General features: G+C 35.6%; 1 protein-coding gene across 1 annotated transcript in view; it reads left to right on the forward strand.

The window, feature by feature from the left end:
- Window positions 1-25,542, forward strand: part of LOC136040410 (protein sidekick-like) — a gene marked incomplete in the record, with an annotated part of 274,067 nt that overhangs the window by 150,367 nt on the left and 98,158 nt on the right. The window contains 4 exon segments of the mRNA XM_065724684.1: window positions 15-134; window positions 17,668-17,820; window positions 20,143-20,269; window positions 25,464-25,542. Coding sequence (XP_065580756.1) covers window positions 15-134; window positions 17,668-17,820; window positions 20,143-20,269; window positions 25,464-25,542 — 479 coding nt within the window.

Here is a 25,542-nt window from a genome sequence, read left to right on the forward strand (position 1 = left end):
ACATTTTCTTATAGCTTCTGCCCCTGTGTTTGAAGAGCCACCATCGAACAGAACAGCAATGGACGGAAAAGACGTTACATTTACCTGTAAAGCAGGAGGCGCACCAAATCCAAATGTGACTTGGTACTTTGAACGTAAGTAGTCTGATCGAATGTTTTATGGCACTTGGTATTAACCAAGTGACATATAGCAATCGCAAATTCTGTCGGTCTGTCGGTCCCGGTTTTGCTACTTTAGGCACTTCCAGGTAAGCTAGGACGATGAAATTTGGCAAGCGTATCAGGGACCGGACCAATTAAATTAGAAATAGTCGTTTTCCCGATTTGACCATCTGGGGGGGGGGATTGGGGGCCGGTTAATTCGGAAAAAATAGAAAAAATGAAGTATTTTTAACTTATGAGCGGGTGATGGGATCTTAATGAAATTTGATGTTTGGAATGCTATTGTGTCTCAGAGCTCTTATTTTAAATCCCGACCGGATCTGATGACATTGGGGGGAGTTGGAGGGGGGAAACCTAAAATCTTGGAAAACACTTAGAGTGAAGGGATCGGGATGAAACTTGATGAAAAAATAAGCACAAGTCCCGGATACATGATTGACATAATCGGAACAGATCCGCTGTCTTTGGGGTAGTTGGGGGGGGGGGGGGGTAATTCTGAAAAATTAGAAAAAAATGATGTATTTTTAACTTACGAACGGGTGATCGGATCTCAATGAAATTTGATGTTTAGAAGGATATCGTGTCTTAGGGCCCTTATTTTAAATCCCGACCGGATCTGGTGACATTGGGGGGGGGAGTTGGGAGGGGGAGACCTAAAACTTGGAAAACACTTAGAGTGGAGGGATCGGGATGAAACTTGGTGGGAAAAATAAACACAAGTCCTAGATACATGATTGACATAAATGGAACGGATCCACTCACTTTGGGGTAGTTGGGGGGGGGGGTTATTTCTGAAAATTTCTTAGAAAATACTTAAAGCGGTGAGATCAGGATGAAACTCGATGGGAAGAATAGAAACCTGTCTAAGATACGTGACTGACATAACCAGACCGGATCTGCTCTCTTTGGTGGAATTGGGGGTGGGGGGTAATTTTGAAAACTGATATATTTGTAACTTACGAAAGGGTGACCAGATCTTAATGAAATTTGATATTTAGAAGGATCTTGTGCTTTAAAGTTCTAATTTTAAATTCTGACCAGATCCTGTGACATTGGGGGGAGTTGGAGGGGGAAACCGGGATTCTTGAAAAACGTGAAAATTGGGGCATTTTTAATGAAATTTGATTTTTAGAAGGAATTCATGTCTCAGAGCTCTTATTTCAAATTCCGACCAGATCTTTTGACATTGGGGGGAGTTGGAGGGGGAAATCTCGGAAAAACACTTGGAGTGGAGGAATCGGGATGAAGCTTGGTGGATAGAATAAACAAATGTCCTTGATACTTGATTGACAGAATCGTACTGGATTCGCTCTCTTTGGGGGAGTTGGGGGGAGGGGTTCAGTGATTTGGCGAATTTGGTGCTTCTGGACGTGTTAGGACGATTAAAATTGGTAGGCGTGTCAGGGAGCTGCACAATCTGACAATTTGAGCCAGATTTTCCGGCATAATCGATTAAGGATGAGAAATAAAAATTAACAAACAAAAAGTTTATTCAACCTAAAGTAGAGAACAACATTGAAAAAAATTTAGTCTATATATGAGTGGAGCTGCACCCTCCTAAACCCCTTGCTTATTAAACTAATGTTTCTGTAGCTTTGGTAAACCTTTTTGTTCTAATTAAACGGTCCCAGTGTTTATGGAGTCTTTCTTAAAGAATTGGGAAAAAAGTCAATTTTTTGCGTAAAAAGAGAAGGGGTTAAGAGGGGGAAGCCCCCTAATATATTGAAAAAAAATATTTAAAGTTTTAATGTAGGTCCTTACTTTTAGTGAAAAACTTATTTTCTATTTAATTTCATAAAAGGATTACTGTACTGAAATAAACTACACATCGTTAACACGGGATTTTGATTAATGGATAATCCCAGGTACTTATTGCTGTTCGGCTCTAAGCCGGCTTAAGCGCTTCGGTGTAGACTTGAGAAGATGTGTTGGTCCCTGTCCTGCATTGGTATCTGGGATCATTGCTTTTCCTGAGGCCAAAATAATTTTAATGATTTAAAGAATATGAAAATTGGAGCTTTGAATGTTTGGACGTTAAAAAATAACTATCGTATCGACATTTTGACTATCGAATTGAGACGATTCGAATTGAGACGATTCGAATTGGACTTATTAGGGGATTCAGAAACTCATATCCTAGGGGTAGGGAGCATGACATTAGGTATTTTAAAAATTTTTTATTCAGGCAAGAAGGATGAGGTACACAGACAGGGAGTAGGGCTCGTGATGAATAAGGAAGCTGCTAAGTCTTGTTTAGGCTGAGAAGGTATTAATAATATGAATACTAATCACTCATTTTATGAGTAGTATATGCCCCTGTAGAGCCAAATGACGGAGACACGAATGATTCAGACGAATTTACTTACAGTTACAGAAGCGAATAGACAGGGTCCTAGGTAGAAATATGGTATTTTCATTAGGAGATTTTAACGTCCAGGTCGGTAGCAATAGAGATAGATGGTATCCAAGCCTAGGTAAATTTGGTGGAGGTAAAGAAAACACGAATGGCGACAGACTGTTGGAATTTTGTAGGTATGACAATCAATCTAGTTAAAGTAAATACGATGTTAGATTATAAAATGGCACATAATCTAGCATGGTAATTACGTAGTGGTAAGACCTAAACCTTATTGATTATGTTCTTGTAAAGCGAAGACTGGTAGTACCAATAAAAGACACTAGGGCATATAGGAGTGTTGTTCTTGATGTTAAAGGTAGATCACCATCTGGTAGTGTCTAGGGTTAATTTAAAGTTGAAATTTCAGAATAGTAACTACCTTCCGGAAAGTTATGATGTTAGTAGACTCCAGGATGAGAATATGAAATAAGCTTTTCAGGAACAGTTGAATAGTAAACTGAAGAGTTTAAGATTTGAAAATGTGGAAGATGGATGGAATTAGTTTTGGAAAACAATTTGCGAAGTTGCTAGTGGCGTCTTAGGGAAAAGAGTTAGAACTGCAGCTTGGAATGTTAGTGAAAAAGTTTTATGGTTAAAAATGAGGAGAAAGGGCTTGTACAATGATTATCTGTGTGATAGATCATATGAAAACAAAAGGAATGTAAAGAAAGTGGAGAAAGCATTACAATATGAGCTAAGGAGGTGTGAAGTGGGAATTGCCCAGGATATGGAAGATGCAGCTATACGGCATATTAGTAGAATATTGGACTGGTACGTTAATAATTTGAGAGAGAGTAGTCAATCTGGACCTGTCCCAGTTAAAGATAAGAGCTGGGCCACAATTATTGATAAGGAAAGAGTTAAAGAGAGATGGGCAGAGCATTTTGAGAATGTGCTAAACTGAGGTAGAGTTGCCGGAACAGATATAGAAGAAAAGGAAAAAGTATTTGATACCTTGGATGTGAAGGAAGATTTGTTTTGTGAGGAAGGATTAGTGACAGTGCTAAAAGGGTTAACAAATAAAAAGGCTCCAGGTGCTGACTGTGTGGTAAATGCGCTTCTTAAGTATGGTGGCTCTGAGGTTAGAAATAAGCTACTGAAGATTATGAATATGATTTTTGAAAAAGAGGAAATGCTTAGCGATTTTAGGAAAACCTTAATCAAACCACTGTATAAGAAAGGTGATAAGAGTGAGTGTGGTAATTATCGAGACATTAGTCTGGTCTCTGTAGGTAGCAAATTACTTAGTAATAAGATACGTTTTAGACTGAGAGATGCTGCAGACAAAGTTTTAAGAGAAAAACTGGTTTTCGAAAACGTATAGGATTTGTCGACCAAACTTTCACTCTTAGGTTAATAGTTGAGAAGTGCCTGAGTTATCCATCACCTTTGATACTCAGTTTTATAGATTATGAGCAAGCATTCGATTCTGCTGATAGAAGAGCTTTAGTAAAGGTACTAAAGCTCTACTGACTCATCCCTATAATTTGAATTGATTCCTGTAGCAACTTTGTAATCAACAATAATCTCTCTTCGAAAAAAGTCGCAATTAAAGAATTGTCTAATTTAATGTCTTAAAAAATGATTGCCTCTAGTAATAGCCCCTATCCCATGAATTCAGTTCTTTTTTATTTTCATAATTTATTAATCTTCATTATTCTTCTCTCGAATCTTCTCCTCTTCTTCTTCTTTCTTCACTTTCTTTTTTTCGAGAAATTTCTCTCTTGGTACAACTACGCACCAATTAATGTCTTTTCAGAGAAAAAAGCATTATAATACTTACCTGGATTTGGTAAGTTTGTGGCTTAAAATGCTTCATCTTTGGAGCAGCAGATTCCCCCACACCTCTACGCAAAATATTATAACCCTTTCTAAAGTTAAGAATGTGACGTTTTAACTATGTATCGAATATTTTCCCTGAAGAGACATCCATGTTTAAATAATTACCCAGTTCAAATGTCTTAGAAGCAATTACCATCTTTCGTCTAATTTTTTCCCAAGTATCGCTTTTTTCTTCTAATTTATGAGATGCTTTTCTTCTATCTTGAGATTGCTTAGGACCCCCCGGTACTTCTAGTTAGAAACTGGGCACTTATAACCCCCTCAACAATATGCAGAGGGATAGGGAACTTTTTGGCTAAAATGCTACTTTTTATTAGTATTAGATGCCCTCTCAACATAAAAGTATTCTGACCCTTCCCTGAGATTATGGATGCGTTGGTCCAACTGTATGCCGAATAATCTTTCTTAAGAGAAAACCACGTTTAAATAATTACCCAATTTGGATGTCTCGAAGGCAATTATCATCCTTCTTGATAGCCATTCTTTCCCAAGCGTGGCTTGTTTCCTTATCAAACTTCATCGCAGACTTTTCTTTTTTCTCGAGAGAACTTTAGAACTATTTGTAATTTTTAATATAAAAATGCGGCAGCTTGCTGAGATCTATATATTTTTTTCATTTTGACTGGGAAGAAATTCCTGTGTAAGGCTATGCTTGGAGCAAGAATCACAACTATGCTTGAAATTGAAACATTTGTTTATGTTCCATTTCTGTAACTTAATGAAAAATAGTCAATATCATATTTTTGAGTTGATTTTTGTGATTAAATTCAGTCCAAAATTATGGTATAACTGTTGCTTGTATCATGGTATAAGTTATATTGCTGGCATAATTTCTATACTACTGCTAATAACTACAACAGCACCCAAGCCGCATGTGACCAACACACCTCATCCTCCTCCATTCGAGTCTATTCAGAACTTCACTCGTTACCCCCTTCTAAGATCTCCTCACTCCATCGGGGAAGACCTGCTTTTCGTTTAGCCCAGATGGATGGCCGAATAGAACGATTTTCAGCCATCAGTCTTTCTTCATCCGCAAAACCTATCCTAGCTGTATCAATCTTTCTCAAATTATAGCCCTAGATAGTGGGATAGAACCACATAACACCTTGTTGTTTAATATACGTTTGATCAAACGGGTACCCAAAACCACAACTGTAGACAACTCTCCTAGAAAACATCTAACAAATCGTCCTCCGTCATGTGACCAACACACCTCCTCCTCCTCCATTCCAGTCTATTCAGAACTTCACTCTTTACCCCTCCCAAGATCTCCTCACTCCATTTGGGGAAGACATGCTTTTCGTTTAGCCCTAGATGGATGGCCGAATAGAACGATTTTCAGCCATCAGTCATTCTTCATCCGCAAAACCTATCCTAGACATATCAATCTATCTCTCAATATAGACCTAGATAGTGGGATAGAACCACATTACATCTTGTTGTTTAATATATGTTTGGTCAAACGGGTACCCAAAACCACAACTGTAGACAATTCTCCTAGATAACATCTAACAAATCGTCCTCCGTCATGTGACCAACACACCTCCTCCTCCATTCCAGTCTATTCAGAACTTCACTCTTTACCCCTCCCAAGATCTCCTCACTCCATTCGGGGAAGACATGCTTTTCGTTTAGCCCTAGATGGATGGCCGAATAGAACGATTTTCAGCCATCAGTCATTCTTCATCCGCAAAACCTATCCTATATATATATCAATCTATCTCTCAATATAGACCTAGATAGTGGGATAGAACCACATTACAGCTTGTTGTTTGATATACGTCCGGTCAAACGGGTACCCAAAACCACAACTGTAGACAATTCCCCTAGAAAACATGAAACAAATCCTCCTTCGTCTTCCAAAGCGCCCACGTTTCAGAAGCAGACTTGACTCCTGTAATCACTCCTCCTTGACTCCTACTATAACCAATGTTTTGTTTCCCGAATTATCTTCCTATTCTTCCAAAAATTATTCATATGATAAAGTTGTATTTTAGTAACTTCACAGTAATATGTCAACGCTTTTGCAGCACAAGTGTTTCACTTAACGCTACACTTACCCGAAGTTGCTTTTAAGCAACTCGAGCATGCTTTTAAGTGTGCTTCATGAGCCTAATTTTTAGAACTAGATTGCTCAAGCTGGTTTCTAAAAAATTATTTAAGGATAAATGGCAAAATATTGGTGTCATTTTAATTTTATTAATCTTGATTTTTAGGGACCATTTTTGTAATTGCATTAGTTTTCGATAAATTCATGTAATAATAACTTAAAAAAGTGCACAAGTGGTTTTTGTCACACTGTCAAACAGTTCGTGGTAACGAACTGTAGTAAGGAGCGACCCGGCTCAATAGTAACCAAAACTCTAAAAAATGGAATTTTGATACCAATAGCTATATCAAAAGAATCGCATTTCAATGCTGGTTTTAAATATATAAGTTTCATCAAGTTTAGTCTTACCCATCAAAAGTTACGAGCCTGAGAAAATTTGCGTTATTTTAGAAAATAGGGGAAAACGCCCCCTAAAAGTCATAGAATGTTAAATAAAATCACTACATCAGACTCAGCGTATCAGAGAACCCTGTTGTAGAAGTTTCAAGCTCCTATCTACAAAAATGTGGAATTTTGCATTTTTTGCCAGAAGGCAGATCACGTATGAGTGTTTATTTGTTTGTTTCTTTTTTTGTTTTACCAGGGGTGATCGTATCGACCCAGTGATCCTAGAATGTTGCAAGAGGGCTCATTCTAACGGAAATGAAAAGTTCTAGTGCCCTTTTTAAGTGACCAAAAAAATTGGAGGGCACCTAGGCCCCCTCCCACGCTAATTATTTTCCCAAAGTCAACGGATCAAAATTCTGAGATAGCCATTTTATTCAGCGTCGTCGAAAAACCTTATAACTATGTCTTTGGGGACGACTTACTCCCCCACAGTCCCCGTGGGAGGGGCAACAAGTTACAAACTTTGACCTGTGCTTACATATAGTAATGGTTATTGGGAAGTATACAGGCGTTTTCAGGAGGATTTTTTTGGTTTGGGGGAGGGTTTGAGAAGAGGGGGATATGCTGGGGGAACTTTCCTTCGAGAATTTGTAATGGGAGAAGAAAATTTCCATGAAGGGAGAGCAGGATTTACTAGCATTATTTAAAAAAAAAAAACAATTAAAAAATAAAAGTGAAAAAGCTTTTTCAGCTGGAAGTAAGGAACAGCAATAAAACTTAAAACAAACAGAAATTATTACCCATATGAGGGGCTCACCTCCTTCTAATACCTCGCTCTTTACGCTAAAGTATTTTCGGTAATTTCAACTACTTATTCTACGGCTTTTGTGATTCAGGGGGTCATTCTTAATGAATTGGGATAAAATTTAAGCTTTAGTGTAAAGAGCGAGGTACTGACGATGGGGCGAATCCCCTCATATATGTAATAAAAACATGAGAATACAAAAGTTCTTTACGTAAGCTAATTTATAAGTTACGTAAATCTTTTACCAATAAAAAGATTCGTAAAAAATTAAAAGTTCTAGTTGCCTTTTTAATTAACCAAAAAATCGGAGGGCAACTAGGCTTCGCCCCCCCCCTCTTTTTTTCTCAAAATCATTCGATCAAAATTATGAGAAAGCCATTTAGCCCCCCCCCCCCCCAAAAAAATATGCAAATTTCGTTTTGATTATTCCTCTGCGGAGAGCCAAAATCAAAACATGCATTGATTCAAAAACGTTCAGAAATTAAATAAAAAAAACGAGTTTTTTTTTAACTGAAAGTAAGGAGCGACATTAAAACTTAAAACGCACAGAAATTACTTCGTATATGAAAGAGGCTGCTTCCTCATCAACGCCCCGCTCTTTACGCTAAAGTTTGACTCTTTCTCTCAATTCTTCTTTCTAAAACAGTAAAAAACTTTAGCGTAAAGAGCGGGGCGTTGATGAGGAAGCAGCCTCTTTCATATACGAATTAATTTCTGTGCGTTTTAAGTTTTAATGTCGCTCCTTACTTTCAGTTAAAAAAACTCGTTTTTTTTTATTTAATTTCTGAAAGACTCAATTGTTTAATACCTTCTATGCAAGATTGTATTCAGGGAGTTTGGGGCTATGATTGAATCCCTCCTCACTAAAGGTTTCATCAAGTCGTAAAAACGTAAAACAATACGCATAAACATTTTTTGATGTGTTTTTTTGTACCCTCTCCCCCCGAACAAAAATCATGGATACGGTCCTGCTTCTTTGTCTGATAAAGGTTATGTCCCCTCCTTGAAGACTAACGTTAACAAAATCAAAGATTTGTATTTGTATTGACGTTCGTACATTTGCGAACCCTACTTTTCAGGGAAATTTTGTGGAACCCTGTTGTCTTTTGGGAAAATTGAAGTACCAAGGGCAGTGAAAATTAAGTCTGGTTGTTTGGATTGGCCCTGCTGGAACTGGAAACTTCCACAACTACATTTACTTAGAAAAAAATTAGGAAAATCGGGGATTAAATTTCTTATGAAAAAGGTTCTCCACATGCGGTTATGCTGGCCTTAGTGGCCACACGGTGTAAAATTAAAATAAAAAGATAAAAAAAAGTGAGTAAGAAATGAGTGAAGAAAAATCTGAAGAAAGACAGTGCTAAACAGTTTAAGAGAATGTAGCTTTCCTTTGAAGGTAGCTTTTTAGCTTCCTTTTTGGAAATCAGCAAATTGTCGACGTTGGATTTTTTACGGTTCTAAAAGTGCTGCAAAAGTTTAGCTAATTGTTACTTATTCATTTTCAAAATATTTTTACGAAAATGCACGAAAATTTTTACGAAGTATGTAAAGACATACTTCATCATCCATGAAATATATTTTAATGACACACCGTTAATGCTGCGCCTGGGGGCAAGTTTATCCCTTAATCTACCCCCTCTCCCTTCCTAGACACACCACTTCCTCGTACACACGTAAAAAGGTATGTTCGACAAGAATTGACTGTACGAGACATGCTCGTAGCAGGTGCAAAGTCTTTATGTGAATCTCACGTTGGGGTAGGAGGTTGGCTATAACCCGAGAGATTGACTTATTTATACGAATTTTTTTTTAATCAAATGAAGTTCAATCCAGAAAATGCTTACGACCCGGCAAATTGGTTCTATTAGCTCAATTTCTGAGCTGTCATTTTGAAATACTCATGAAGTGTTTGACCTGACAATATTGAAAACAAAACCCGATTGTGTTCAATTTCTACTGAACATTTTCTTCGGGGTCGTTTTAATCATGCTCTGTGATGTTGATAAGCATTTCTTTTCCTCGAAAAAAAAAGAAGAAAGAAAGGACAATTCGCTTTGTTTGCTTTCAGTGTTGAAGATTTATTTTTGTCTTATATTTAGATTATGTATCTTTTTATTATTTTTACTCATCGTTTGTCTTGGTTTGTGGCTACTAATGAATACTAATTTCCTTTGATTTTTCTTTCACTGTTGTTTACAAAGCCAGAAACAAACTTGTGCACTGTTTCTTACTAGAAGAAAGGATGAATGCAAAAGTAAAAACTTTGTGCAAGTGAAATGGGATGGAAGGCCTTTGTTCCGAAATCGTTATTTAGCTGCAATAGCCTGTATAGCTTTTGAGAGAGCTGTCTATTCTAATAAATCTATAACACTACATGGCTAGATGATTGCACCACGCGATGTTGTTGTTACCGTGTTAGCTGGATTACAAGATTTTTTTTTTTTTTTTTTTTTTTTTTTTTTTTTTTTTTTTTTTTTTTTTTTTTGAGAAAAATCATACTGAAGTGAGATACAATCTTTACTGAAATTTGACCACAAAATTATGATGATGGTAAAAAAGAACATTCAAAAAAATTCTGAAATCGTCAAAATATCTATCAAACAGTTCATGGTAACGAACTGTAGTAAGAGCGACCTGGTTCAATAGTAACCGAAACTCTAAAAAAATGGAATTTTGATACCAAAAGTTACATCAAAAGAATTGCATTTTAATTCTGATTTTAAATATATAAGTTTCATCACGATTAGTCGTACCCATCAAAAGTTACGAGCCTGAGAAAATTTGCCTCATTTTAGAAAATCACACCATCAGATTCAGCGTATCAGAGAACCCTATCGTAGAAGTTTCAAGCCCCTATCTACAAAAATGTGGAATTTCGCATTTTTTGTCAGAAGACATATCAAGGATGCTTTATTTTTTTTTTTCAGGTGTGATCGTATCGACTCAGTGGTCCTAGAATGTCGTGAAGGGGCTCATTCTAACGGAAATTAAAAGTTCTAGTTCCCTTTTTAAGTGATAAAAAAAAATGGAGGGCACCTAGTCCCCCTCCCACGCTCATTTTTCCCCAAAGTCACCGGATCAAAATTCTGAGATAGCCATTTTATTCACCATAGTCTAAAAACCTAATAACTATGTCTTTGGGGACGACTTCCTCCCCCGCAGTCCTCGTGGGAGGGGCTACAAGTTACAAACTTTGACCTGTTTTTATATATAGTAATGGTTACTGGGAAGTGTACAGACGTTTTTAGGGGGAATTTTTTGGTTTGGGGGGGAGTTGAAGGGGGGTTACGTGGGAGGATCTTTCCATGGAGGAACTTCTCATGGGGGAAGAGACTTTCAATGGAGGGGGCGCAGGATTTTCTAGCATTATTTAAAAAAAAAACAATGAAAAATAAATATGAAAAGTTTTTTCTACTGAAAGTGAGGAGCAGCATTAAAACTTAAAACGGACAGAAATTATTACGCATATGAGGGGTTTACCTCCTCGTAATACTTCGCTCTTTAAGCTAAAGTATTTTTAGTAATTTCAACTATTTATTCTACGGCCTTGTGATTCAGGGGTCATTCTTAAGGAATTGGGACAAAATTTAAGCTTTAGTGTAAAGAGCGAGGTATCGACGAGGGGTGAGCGCCCTCATATACGCAATAAAAATATACGAATATAGAAGTTTCGCTACGTAAGTTAATTCATAGATAACTTCGAAGACCACACTGCCTTTCCATGACGAAAGTAAAACAGTTCAAAATAGGGATGATACCTTTTTATTGACAGTGAAATATAAAATTATTTAACTGGATATTTCGAACACATATACAGTGTTCATCATCAGCAGTAAAACTAAAAGACATGAATAAAAATAAACAGAATTTATACCTAATAAACTAATTACATATAGTTTATTGCTCTTATTTTTTCAATGCAACAGCCGAGGGAAATCTCCTTGACCTTTTCGGTTCCGGTTCATTAGATTTAACTGACGTATTACGTGGACAGAGGTCATAGCTCTTAGGTGAAATGATATTTACTGTATTTGATTTTATTGTAAGTTAATTCGTAAGTTACGTATATTTTTTACCTATGAAAAAACGTTCGTAAAAAATTAAAAGTTATAGTTGCCTTTTGAAGTAATCAAAAATTGGAGGGCAACTAGGCCTCCTCTCCTGCTCCTTTTTTCTCAAAATCTTCCGACTAAAACTATGAAAAAGCCATTTAGCCCAAAAAAATTAATGTGCAAATTTTGTTTAATTATTTATGTGCGGAGAGCCAAGATCAAAACATGCATTAATTCAAAAACGTCCAGAAATTAAACAAAAAAAAACAAGTTTTTTTAAATGAAAGTAAGGAGCGAGATTAAAACTTAAAACAAACAGAAATTAGTCGGTATATGAAAGGGGCTTTTCCTCCAAAACGTCCCGCTCTTTACGCTAAAGTTTTTTACTGTTTTAAAATGTAGAGTTAAGAGAGACTTTAGCGTAAAGAGCGGGGCGTTGAGGAGGAAAAGCCCCTTTCAAACACGGAGTAATTTCTGTTCGTTCTAAGTGTTAATCTCGCTCCTTACTTTCATTTAAAAAAACTTGTTTTTTGTTTTGTTTAATATGATATAAGAGCTGGATAAATAACGCTGGATTCTTGATTACTCCTAAGAATTGCCGAAGAAGACTGTAAAATTTGGCCCTTCATATGGTTTTCTTTCCTATTTCCACCAGAAAGAAATTGCATCAGGTTTTGAATTTGGCTCACCGTACATGAATAATTTAAATGGAATTTTTATATTAATTTTCCTTTTTTATCTAATAATACCTAACTTAGGTTATTAACTTAGGTTATTATATAATAACGTAACTTAGATTTTTGTTTCAGTTGTCTAAGAATGACTCCTGAAACACAAAGGCTATTTAATTAGAATAATAGCCTCTTTTAAAAGTTAAAAAAAAATAGCGTAAGAGCGAGGTACTGAGGAGAGGCAATTCATCTCATATACGTGTAATTTCCTGTTCGTTTTAAATTTTATTACTTTCAGTTGAAAAAACTTGTTTTTTATATGATTGCTGATCGTTTTTATGGCACTTGGTATAAACCAAGTGACATATAGTGATCGTAAATTCTGTCGGTCTGTCTGTCGGTCCCGGTTGTGCTACTTTAGGTACTTCCAGGTAAGCTAGGACGATGAAATTTGGCAGGCGTATCAGGGACCGGAACAGATTAAATTAGAAATAGTTGTTTTGCGATTTGACCATCTGGGGGGGGGGAGGTGGACTTCGGTTAATTCGGAAATAATAGAAAAAATGAAGTATTTTTAACTTACGAACGGGTGATGGGATCAGCTCTTATTTTAAATCCCGACCAGATCCGGTGACATTGGGGGAGTTGGGGGGTGGGGGAAACCTAAGATCTTGGAAAACGCTTAGAATGGAGGGATCGGGATCAAACTTGGTGGGAAAAGTAAGCAGAAGTCCTAGATACGTAATTGACATAACCGGAACGGATCTGCTCTGTTTCTGTAATTCTGAAAACTAGAAAAAATGAGGTATTTTTAACTTATGAAGGAGTGATCGGATCTTAATGAAATTTGAAGTTTGGAAGAATATCTTGTCTCAGAGCTCTTATTTTGAATCCCGCCTGGAGCTGGTGATTTTGGGGGGAACCTAATATCTCGGAAAACGCTTAGAGTTGAGGGATCGGGATGAAACTTGGTGGAAAATATAAGCACAAGTCCTAGATACGTGATTGATATAACCGGAACAGATCTGCTCTCTTCGGGGGAGTTGGGGGGAGGGTTAGTTCTGAAAAATTAGTAAAAATGAGGTATTTTTAACTTACGAAGGAGTGATCAGATATTGATGAAATTTGATTTTTGGAAGGATATCGTGTCTCTGAGCTCTTATTTTAAATTCTGACTGGATCCGGTGACATTGGGGGAAGTTCGGGGGGACCTAAAATCTTGGGAAACGCTTGGAGTGGAGGGATTGGGATGAGACTGGGAGGTAAAAATAATCATAAGTCCTAGATACGTGATTGAAATAACCCAACGGATCCGCTCTCTTTGGGGGAGTTGGGGGAGGAGGGTTAATTCTGAAAAATAAAAAAATGAGGTATTTTTAACGTACGAAGGAGTGATCGGATCTTAATGAAATTTGATGTTTAGAAGAATATCGTGTCTCAGAGCTCTTATCTTAAATCCCAACCGGATCTGGTGAAAGGGAAGTGGGGCGGGAGTTGGAACCTAAAATCTTGGAAAACGCTCAGAGTGGAGGGATCGCGATTAAACTTGGTGGGGAAAATAAGCACAAGTCCTAGATACGGGATTGACATAACCGGAACGGATCTGCTCTCTTTGGGGGAGTTTTTCAATTATAAAAAATTAGAAAAAATGAGGTATTTTTGACGTGCTGGGATATCCAGCGCCCCTTGATAGTAATTATTTTCCCCATGAGAAATTCCTCCATGGAAATGTCCTCCCACGTAACCCAATCACCCCGCCCCTCACCAGAAAAAATCCCCCCTGAAAATGTCTGTATGCTCACCAATAACAAATTCTACATGTAAATCATGGGTAAAGTTCATAACTTGTAGTCCTTCCCCGGGGACTGTTTGGGATTAAGTCGTCCTCAAAGACGTAGTTATTAGATATTTCGACTGTTCTGAACAAAATAGCTATTTCAATATTTTGATCTGGTGAATTTGAGAAAAAATGAGCGTGGGATGGGGCCTAGTTGCCCACCAATTTCTTGATAATTTAAAAAGGGTACTAGAACTTTTAATATCCTTTAAAATGAGTCCTCTTGCGACATTTTGGGACCACTGGGTCGATATGATCACCCCTGGGGAAAACAAAAACAATCACAAAAACAAATAGACACGCATCCGTGATATTTCTTCTGTCAAAAAATAAAAAATTCCACATGTGTGCAGATAGGAGTTTGAAACCACTACGGTAGGGTTCTCTGATACGCTGAATCTGATGGTGAGATATTCATTAAGATTCTATGACTTTTGGGGGGTCTTTCCCCCTTTTTTTCGAAAATAAGGTTAATGTTCTCGGGCTCGTAACTTTTGATGGGTAGGGTTAAACTTGATGAAACCTATGTATTTAAAATTAGCATAAAAATCTGATTCTTTCGATGTATCTATTGGTGTCAAAATTCCATTTTTTGAGTTTCGGTTACTATTGAGCCGGTTCGCTCCTTACTTACAGTTCGTTATCACGAATCGTTTGATAGCGTCGGGCATTTCGACATTCTTTGTGTCTATTCAATAGTGGTTCTATTCGTGGATCTTACTCTGTGGAGGGAGTAGGTCGTTTGAAACGGCACAGGATAACTCTTCAACATCCAGGACTATTATCCATATATTTGGACTGGAAGGATTTTCCAGTTGACGAGGTTAACTTGCGTAGAATAAGATTAGGTTCTTGACGGGTTCGAAATACTGCTTTATTAACGCTTTGAAACGCCAATGTTTCCATTTAATTATGATTGGGGAACTTCCTGGGAGAAAGTCTTACATATTTTGCATTGTGACGTCCTACAAGTAATTTATTAGTCAACGGTTTATTATTTGGAACAGGGGAAAGTCACCTTGAACGATTGGTTTAGTATGCTAATACAATTTACGATCTGTGACTTTTGATTTGTAACGGAACTTCTAAATGGAATTCAATACGTTATGATTTCTCTGTTTTGTCTCTGTTTTTTTTTCTTTTTTTTTGCGGGGGGGGGGGGGGGTATCGCATTTGTAGATTCTTGATTTCACGACCCTTGGATAAATTAATATCTGACTAGACGCTTTGTTTTGATGTTATTTTGTTTTTCAACCTCCCAGTTTCTTATCTACTAAGTGTTGCTGCTTCGTCAAAAGAGTGTTCTGTAACTTAACCCACTAAAAGAAAATAATTTCGATCTAATCTGCTTTTTTTTATAAAAGTAAAAAAGAGTTTTTTTACTCGTTAGATCTCCTTTTCCAAAATGCAAGAATAGGTATTATGAACTTTTGATATTGAAATTGTGTTCTTCAGATTCGAAAACTATACAAAAACCTTTCATGTACAAATATCTGCTCAACAATAACAATAAAAAAAGAAGCTTTTCTCCACTCCTATGAAATTTACTTTTGCAACATACCGCCTTTTGAAGCGTACTGGCCAACATAAAGATCTTGGGAAAATCGCACGCTGATTTTATGGCATCATCTGAGTAAGGAAAACGAAAAATTTGCATTATTTAGTGTCTGATTTTGATTTCTTTAGGCGGGGTATAGAGTCAGTATGCATGTTTGTATAATTTTCTCTTTGTCGCGAAACATTTCTTGCTGATTAAATTTATTCTAGTTTGTGATTTAATCGGTTTGGCCTGCGAGCGATTCGTATAGAACACGGAGAGTAGTCTTTGCAATCTTTAAAAGTTTTTTCTTCTCGAGTTTGTCTCTATCTCATTTGTTCTTTAAGAACCTTTCAAAAAAGAAAACAAAATCCATAAACAGGGAAATTGTATCACAATTCAAGAAAATGTTGGATAATCGAAAAACTGAGACACTTCATGGGAAAGGGGGCAGTGTATATCTGTATATAATTTACCTTTGTTTCAAAACACTTCTCGCTGATTAAATTTATTTTAACTTTTACTTAATCGGCTTGGCTAACGGACAATTCATACCACAGTATAATTATATTAACAGTAAGGAAAACTCCAATGCTCTCTATTAAATATTTTTGACACACATCGATCTAGACCTCTCTTCATGATTCCGCCTTTCGCACATGCGCAATGACAATTTTTTTGCACATTGCAATGGGATTATGGAAGATCTATTGCTCTGACGCAGATGGATTTTTCGTTTCTGAGCGCTTTGATGTGTGTCATTTCTGAAGAAACTGCTCGCTATTGCTATATATTTGTACTGTGGATTCATATATAACACAGGAAGCTACCCTTACGTTTTCTAATGGAAGTTTTTTTTTACTCGAGTTTTTTTTCTCATGAATTCCATATGAACTTTTAAAAAATCCTTCAGCAAGCAAATAACATTTAAGATGATATTTAATAACCGAAGAATATCTAGACATTTCAGAGGGAAGGGGAGGAGCGTTATACAGAAGCAGGGCCGTATCCAGGATTGTTCTGGTGGGGATTTACAAAAAAATTCGGGGGGGGGGGGGCCTTTACCAGTAAAAACATAAAAAATTTGTTTATATTCATTTTTTTTACGTTTTTGCGAGTCGGACAAACATTTCGGGGGTGGAGGGAGTCAGAATGCTTACCCCATCCCCCTGGGTACGGCCTTGTACAGAAGTCCTGTCCCTTTAGTGTACCTGTTTAATGTACTAAAATTTTCCATGTAATACCAGTAATTTCGAAAATTCTTTTTCACTGAATTTTCACTGAAATTACTTTGATTTTGGGTGTTCAATATGTATGAATCTGCCATTTAATGAACCCTTTTCTTAATTTCATAATGACGCAGGTACTTTTGGCTTTTTTAGAGGCTGCATTTTCTGGTCCATTGTTCGTTTAATTAGAAAAGAGGCAGATTATTAGAAAGTTATGGAAAACTCTGACAAACGAAGGAAGAAAAATACGAGGCTGTTCGTGCTCTTCTTATTAAAGTTTTGTCATAAAAGGTGCAAAGAAATGACCCAAAAGCTCTCTCATGGGTATAGGGGGTTGAAAAACCCTCTTTAAAAAGTAACCGTTGGCTAACAATGTATTGGCTAACGTTGGCTACATTGGCTAAGAAAAAACAATATGCATATGGTAATAAAAATCCAAATATTTTGGCTTATATTAGGAAGCCTTGATCCAACGGAAAAAAATCGGAAAAAACTAACAGATCAAACAGTTAAGACATACTAGAAAATAACATAAAATGGTAAGATGAATGAACAAAGCAAAACAAACACTAGAAAAATAGAGAAAACGAGGGTTCATATCTGAAAAACTAGAGTGGTTGTTTTTGACTATGATGCAGTGTGGTCTGAGAAGTTTATTTGGCAATATTCATTATTATCTATTTGTTCTGTTGCAGAGACCTTGATTGTCCCTTCAAGTCGCCTTCAGCTAACAGATGACGGAAGTTTGTTCATTGCATCAATTCGTGCCTCTGATCAAGGATCTTATACATGCGTGAGAGCAAATGAAGCTGGTTCAATTTCAGAGAAGGCTTTCCTTTCTGTTTTGAGTAGGTCAAGTAAAATATATTGTGGTTTAAAATTTATTTACCCTAAATACGTAAATACATGTTTCAGAGGTATGAAACTCATTCCATTAAAGGAATGGTTTTTCTTTCTGTTGTGAGCAAGTAAAAGGAAAAAAGTTTATGGCTTGAAATATATGCTAAAGAGCATATTTATGGACAAGTATATTACGGACAAAAATATGCAGAGGATTTGAGTGTCCTAGATAAAAAAGATAGAAAAATGAATGAATTTTCGGATGCTTTGAGAATTCAGAGTGCAAGAATAATTTAGAAAAATAATTTTTGGTTAATTTAGAAAATTAATTAAGCTTACTTATATTTTGTGTTTCTTTTCTGGCTTGCGCGCATATAATAGGTAATATTCTTTGCTTTTAGTGGTAGTATTGATGGGTTGAGGGTACTGAAAACTATACTTTTTAAATTTCAATACGTTGGGAATGACTACAGTTTTTTGACTTAATACATTTATAGTCAATAAGAATGTGACGAATCTATGTGTTAATAATTCTATTAATTTTACATTAATTGCTCAATATCATATGAAAAGCTTGGGTTTTTAGTATATGTATTACATGTACACATAGACTTGATCTTTATCGGATACGAGGTGTTTTTTTCTGAGGGGAGACGGGGTCAAAAATAGATTGAAAAAAGAGCATTTTAAGATTCAGGGTCTTCGAGAGGGAAGAGTCAGGCAAGCAGGAAGAAAGGGATTTGCTGTCTCATTTCTCTTTTTTCTGGGGGGGGGACAAAACATATGGGAACAACAAAATAAAAGGTGTCACACGAAAAAGTATAGAGGAAATAGGAAAAAGCCTGGGATTTTGGGAGACAAGAATGGTCCAATGGATCCATAGACAATGTGTTTGCGTTGAGTTGGGGCCATCTGGAGCACTTTCGGGGCTGCGAGAATTACTACGCTCCATTACATTCATTTCTTTACCTTCTATATTGTTCCTTTGTGTTCAGGTACCCTGTGTAACTGTATCGATAAAGTTTTAGGCTGTATCCCGCCGGCACATATGCGTGAAATCCCGCCGGCACTATTCCCAAAATAGTTCCAACGAGATTCTTTTCAACGAAGACGAGAATTAAAAATTTCACCGGATGTTTTCAAATCAAATTCATTTTCGGCACTGAACTAGACAAGTTGTGTACATAATACCCAAGATATAGTCATTTACCTCTATTTTACTTCGTACTTGATTATTTCATTTACTTTACAGAATGGGAATATCCTCATATATGAGGTGTGTTTTATCAAATTTAAGACTTGTTTGGTATTTGCAGTTGATGACAATGATCTGGCCAACCCTTGGTTTTTCTCAGGATAAAAGTTTCTTCTTGATAACGCGCAACCATATTTCAAACAGCATATTTTTGGGTACTTATCGGTTATATAATAGACACTCGGGAAGTGAAGTTCGATTAATGCTAATGAAATATAACAAAATATGATGAATATCTAATAGTTTAGAAACAAATTTGGGCTATATATTTGAACATTAGGGGGTAGGGGGTGGGGGTAAAGCATAGCATATATTAAATGCGTAAACTAACCATTGCTGTATTTAATATATGTTATGCTTTACCCCCATCCCCTAATGTACATATATATAGCCTAAACTTTTGATAAAGCTAATGAAATAAAACAAAAAATGATGAAAATATAATACTTTATTAGGAAAATTGTAAAATTACAACTTATCTTGGAGAAATATAATTGCCTTCTTCGGTCCCTGGCAAATCCCAAATCTTAACTTGAGCATCCATGGTGAGGCTCTATTCTCTATCACTAGTCAGAGCAAACTAACGGATTAATATTTCATCTGATCTTTGCCATTCAAATGATCGACAGTATAAAGAAGTTACTTGACCTGTCTCTAGTGTCGAAATTTTATAGTGTCTATCATATAACCGATAAGTACCAATTTTTGTTGCAGTGTTTAGAAAGGAAGCAGTTTACGATGATTATCACTTTTTTATTTTCTTAAATGTAATGTTAAAACAAACGAGTGTCTTTTATTCCCTCTTTGAAAGGCATAGAGTCAGGCACGTGCGAAGAAAGGACCTGTGTTTTTATTGTAAGACACCAAAGGACCCGTAAGTGGTTTATTTGTGTCTGGATGGATTCTTTGGAGCGCTTTTTGGGTTGTGAGAATTGTGTCCTCCCCCCGCTCATTTGAATCTCTATTCTTTCTGTATTTTTATTCTGCTTTCAGGTGTCCCTGCCTTTTGGGCTTACGAGGATAGTATTGTTTCAAGGGGCCAAGGTACTTTTTGAATTAAAACTTTTTTTTTTAGTCAAGACAAAAATAGTACAGCCTCCCGGTGATGCAAGGGTCATTGTTGGTCATATTGCAACAATGAACTGCAAGGTATCATCTGATTCTTCTGTTCCATACGAGATCAAGTGGTTTCACGATAATAGGTTGGTATTTTCTCAGTTCTTTGATTTTTATGTATTTTTTCTAGTCCAAGCCTTTGAATGTTGCTGGTCACAAATCCAAGGCATTATCGCAGCGTGTTCATCCAAAAGCAAAGCATAGTATCCACACATTTGACAGTTGTTGTTTTTTCTTTGTCTGCGCGCGTATGTTTATCGTCCTCACTGTATCCGTCTAGTACATCTCAAAGGCTCTTAGAAGTTATTATCCTTTTGACTTCACATATTCAGAAAGGAAAATATAATTGATAAATCAAAGAATAAAATAAAAAATATAAATAACACAATTACGAGTATTTACCATAGAACCGAGTAATCTCGAGCCACGATTGGTTTATTTCTATTTGCAATTAATATATTTTTAAAAATTGGTTGCCAAAAAACGCCCTCTACTGAAACACTCAACTGCCACGAAGATTTTTTCAGTTTTTACTGAAATATTATGAGTTAAAATTACCAGAATAAGTTTCTAATCGAAGAATACTTATAGTGTCTTCTTATAGTGTTATATTTAAGGGTGTCGCCAGAGAAAATCGTCTTATCGTTTGTGAAAGACAAAAAATGCCCTAAAGCTGTAAATGTTTTATTTTGAAAAAAGAGCACTTCTTGGCACTTTTTTCGATCCAACCCCCCTCCCACTAGAAAACTTATGCGGGTTCTCTCCCTCTTCCTTTTAAAAATTTTGGCGAGTGCTCTTGACAATTTTCTGTATATTTTTTTTGTTCCTCCCAAGTGCTATTAGTATTTCTTCTTTGTTGTAATACTTTGTTTTCTTTTATTCTATTTTTTATTATTTTATTCTATTGATTATTTTAAAAGTTATATCTATTGTGATTATATTACAATTTATGTGGTAATTTTATAATTGATTATTATATAATTATTCTGTTTTATTCTGCTCTATTTTTTTACTCTATTGTTGTCTTTTATTCAGTTTTCTTTTATTTCTTCGTTTTCTTTTGACAAATGCAATCATGGAGTGGAGATAATGATATTTGATGTATGGACATTAATGTTCTACACAGATCTTGTTAGGGAAAGCCTAACTTTAGCATGAATTAGAATCCCTTCGTTTTCTGAAATTTCCTCCGTTCTGCCTCTTGTTCTAAATATCAACTTAATCTGCAACTTGAATCAGTATAACAAAAATAGAAACTTGTACAATTCTAGAAAGTTATATTCAGTGGTAAGTTTGACCAAACTTTCTATCCATAGCCTTTGAAAACATTGGAAACAAAGAAATATTGAAATCCTTTTGAGGATGCTTTACATATGCAATGATTAGATTACACTGGGAAAAACTGTTTTTTGACTAAGAAATTTTATTTTATTTTATGCAAATTTTAGTTGAGCTTGAATAGACATCAGCGTTTTACAGGTTCAGAATTTTTCAAGCCGTAGTTTTTGCATTTTCATTTTTAAAGTTTTTTTTTTCGCCGAATATAGATGTTTTAAGTTGAAGTTTTCTGGAGTTTTTTTTTTCTCGAAAATTTCGTTTGAATTTTTCGTGCTGAGGCAATTTTTCGTGTGAATAATTTCTTAAACCAACACTGTTTTTTCATTTATAATTAGAATAAAGCGAAAAAATTGAAAAACGTGTAAATTTTGTAATTGTTTAAATAAAAATGCACGAATAAGGCTTTCAATATTTCAATTTGAATTTAGGGATTTGCGTTTGAATCTAGATATACATCAGCAGGGAAAAAGGAAACATATACGACGACACAGAACAAACAACACAATTCAAACACAGACAACAATTCGTTGTCCCAGAAATAAATGAAACAAACTACAGTAACAAATGGTATTTTGCTTTTAGAAAAACAAATTGACAGTTTCCAAACATGGCCTAGTATTACACTTCCAAAAATGTTGCTTCTTGTAAGAGTACAAAGTCATGGTGTGTCCATTGACAGTGTTTTGGGCAACAACCTATTATACTGCAAAAATATAAGTGCCTGTTCTTTGGTCCTTGGCAAATCAGAAATCTTAATTTGAACATCCATGGTGATGCACTATATTCTCTCACTAGTCAAAGCAAACTGACCGTTGTCCTCAAGAATCGCGTTAATAATGAACTAAAATGAACTAGGTCAAGAATCGCGTTAATAATGAACTTATCTTTGTCTTTGAGATGGCCAGTCGACGCCGAAGCTCCCAATTTAATAATTCATGAATGACCTTTACAATTTTGCTAATAATGTTCTATTTTCATCATATCTTATTGTCACCAAACTTCACTTCTCGAGTGTGTTTTATATAATAGACAAGTACCAAAAATTTGATCAATTTGAGCAACCCTCCCAGACGCGACACCTCCCAGTCACTGTTCCTTGGGGCAACTGTCCCGGTTTCCCTTCCCCCTTTTAACGGCTCTGTTTGGCAACAATGGAACATTCCGCTTTGAGACGATGCTTTAATTAACAATCGGCTGTAGTTTAGCCATTATGTTGTAATTGAAGCTAGCCATAGTTTTTTTTTTACCTTGAAGTAAACTCCCCCAGGGTAGTAAGTTTATATTAACATTTATTTTATATATTTGTAAGGGACCAGAAATTCAAATCTTCAGACCTCCCCCTTTTTATTGGCTATATCACTCGACTGATCGAATATCGGACAATCTTAAGGGTTTCTTTGGGTTTTACAATAGCTCAAAATTAAGTCCGTTAAGTCTTAAAGTGCTCCAATTTAAACACTTATTCGAAATTTTAAAAATGTTAGAAACATTGAAAACTTTTTGAGTGACATTTTTAGTTTTTGAAAGTAAACAAGTTATTAGCAATGATAAAAGAGCTGGTTAAATTAAAAAAAAAAAAAAAAAAAAAAATGGCCCACTGAAAATTGAAATTTCTAGTTACCCTTTTAAGATTTAAAAGGGCCCAGTGGGCAATTAGCGTCCTTTCCTTGCCCTTTTTGCTACCCAGCCCCCTAAATTCTTTAGTCATCTGATCAGCAGTTGAAATAGTCATTTTATTCAAAATACTCAACAATAAACATGCACCCGTGTAAGACATGAATCCCTATAGCCTCGAGGGCAAGGCTTGTAAATACTGCAAATTGGCGGTTGTTTACTTATGGATTTTGTAATTGAAAAGGGGAGGCTTGTTTGATGTTGGGTATGTAATTGGCTCCAAATTTCAGGCATCGTTTTCCGAATCAGAAGGATCAAAAACTTTGTTTTGGGCGGGGGTATCAGCAGGGAAAAGATTGTTTCAGGGCCAGGGCCCTCCCCCTCCAAAGGAGGAGTCCAAAAAAGAAATAAAAACTGTTTTTCTGGACCAGGTCGAAACTTGTGTCCTTAAGTCCTTGAAGTAAGGGAGCCGCAATGCAAAAAAAAAAAGAAAAACATAAATATTGGTTTGCCGCAAAATGGGGCTCGACAAAAGACCAGAAAAGATCCTAAAATTTTTTCCTAAAATTCTGAAATCTAAAAAAAAATTCGAGTAAATTAGTGGTCTTAGAAATTTTTTTGGGAATCATTCGATTGGGCATTGAAAGATCTAGTTTTGAGGGTTTCAGTTACACTGGTCTATAGAAAGTTCAAGGGGTACTAGTCCTACTCCTGTTTGTGGTAATTTCTATTCATTTTAAGTTTAACTTGATTATTTATCTTTTTAGTTTTTATATTTTTGTTTTAGGATTCATCTATTCATCTCTTGTAATATCTTTTTATCTTTATGTATGAAGTGAGTGTTTATTCTCATTTCTGTTCATTTCGGGTTTTCTCTATTGACTGATGTTAGTTTCTCTTTGCTTTAAGTTTGAATTATTATATGACTTTAGGTCTGCTTGTTTTAAGTTTTAATACGACTCCTTACTTTTCTTTGAAAAGCTTTTGTTTTGGGAACTTTTTTTTAAGTTAATTATGGTGAAATCAAGTAACTTTCCAAGTTACTTGATGTTGGAGAACTCGATTGATTAATGGGAGAACTCGAAAAGGAAATCAACTTCGAGAAAGTTTTTGTTTACTAGTAATTTCTCCTAGTCAGTCTATATGTACTTCTGCTCTGTTATTTCTCTCAGCAATATGTTTTACTTATTGAATCACTTTTATGGTTGTTCTATAAATAATTTATGGATAAACTCTATTGTTGATGAATTTTAATAGTATTGATTTTTAAAATTTTCCGAAAACGACGTTTCTGAAAGAAAAATAAAGAGCCACATTAAAGCCTAAAACGAGAAAAATAAAGTCATGTGATGATCCAAGCTTAAAATTAACAATTATTACTATGAATAAATTAATGAAACCAAATAAAACAGAAATTAAAATGAGTAATCAATCAAACAACCAGACAAAATGTCCAACTATGGATGAATAGATGAGCCTTAAAACGACAGAGATTAAACTGAATAACCATGACAAGCTTGAAACAAAGAGAAATTAACGCAAAAAAGAGTAGGGCTACAACCCCTCTAAGTGGTCTATAGGCAAGAACTTCGTTTTCGCTTTGCTGAATATATATTTTGACCGGTAGGGTTTTACTTGTCAAAACATCAACAGCAAAAAAGAAAAACATTATAATAGTCAAGATTATAGGATCCAAGATTACTAGACTTGAACTCTCAGTATCCAATTGAATGAGCTCCATCCCAAGTTTGTGAGACCACCCCTTCCATGCGAAGCGGCCTGGAGAATTGAAATGAATAAAGCATTGAAGGTACATGCTTTTTTGCCAAGGCAACGCCAGGGAGTTGCCTCTAAATGTTTGATACTTTTTCTCAAGTCAACGAAAGAAGCTGGAAAACATATTTTGTAATTTTGGCAGAGAAAATTAACTTAGTTTTGCTCTCGAGTAATATACCCGATCTTAAAATTAATTTTATTTTTTGTTTCTTTATTTTTTAGCTGTGCTTATTTTTTAATGCCGTCCTTGATAATATATTTCCTTAAAAAAAGAAACAATATGGGTTACTTGGAAAAAAAAAATCGTTCCATTTTTATTATCTTTTGAAATTATTTGTGAGACCCTTTTAGAATTTTATTTTAGTGTGTTATAGGGACTAATAGGCGCAATTTAGTCCTAGAATTTATTTTGACGTCTAATACATACAATTAATATATGTCATACAATTACGTTCTTTGTGATATTTGTCCAAATTATGTTTTTTATATGTACTTTTACTGTTATGGCCTCTTAATACTTTTTCTTGTAATTAATTTTTTTTTATTTTTTAGGGAAATCGACGATTCGCGTATTAATCGCATTAAAATTCACCCTGATGGAAATTTAGAAATTCGAGAAGCCAGAGCTTCA

This window comes from Artemia franciscana, chromosome 20 (assembly GCF_032884065.1).
Source record: "Artemia franciscana chromosome 20, ASM3288406v1, whole genome shotgun sequence".
Classification (NCBI taxonomy): domain Eukaryota; kingdom Metazoa; phylum Arthropoda; class Branchiopoda; order Anostraca; family Artemiidae; genus Artemia; species Artemia franciscana.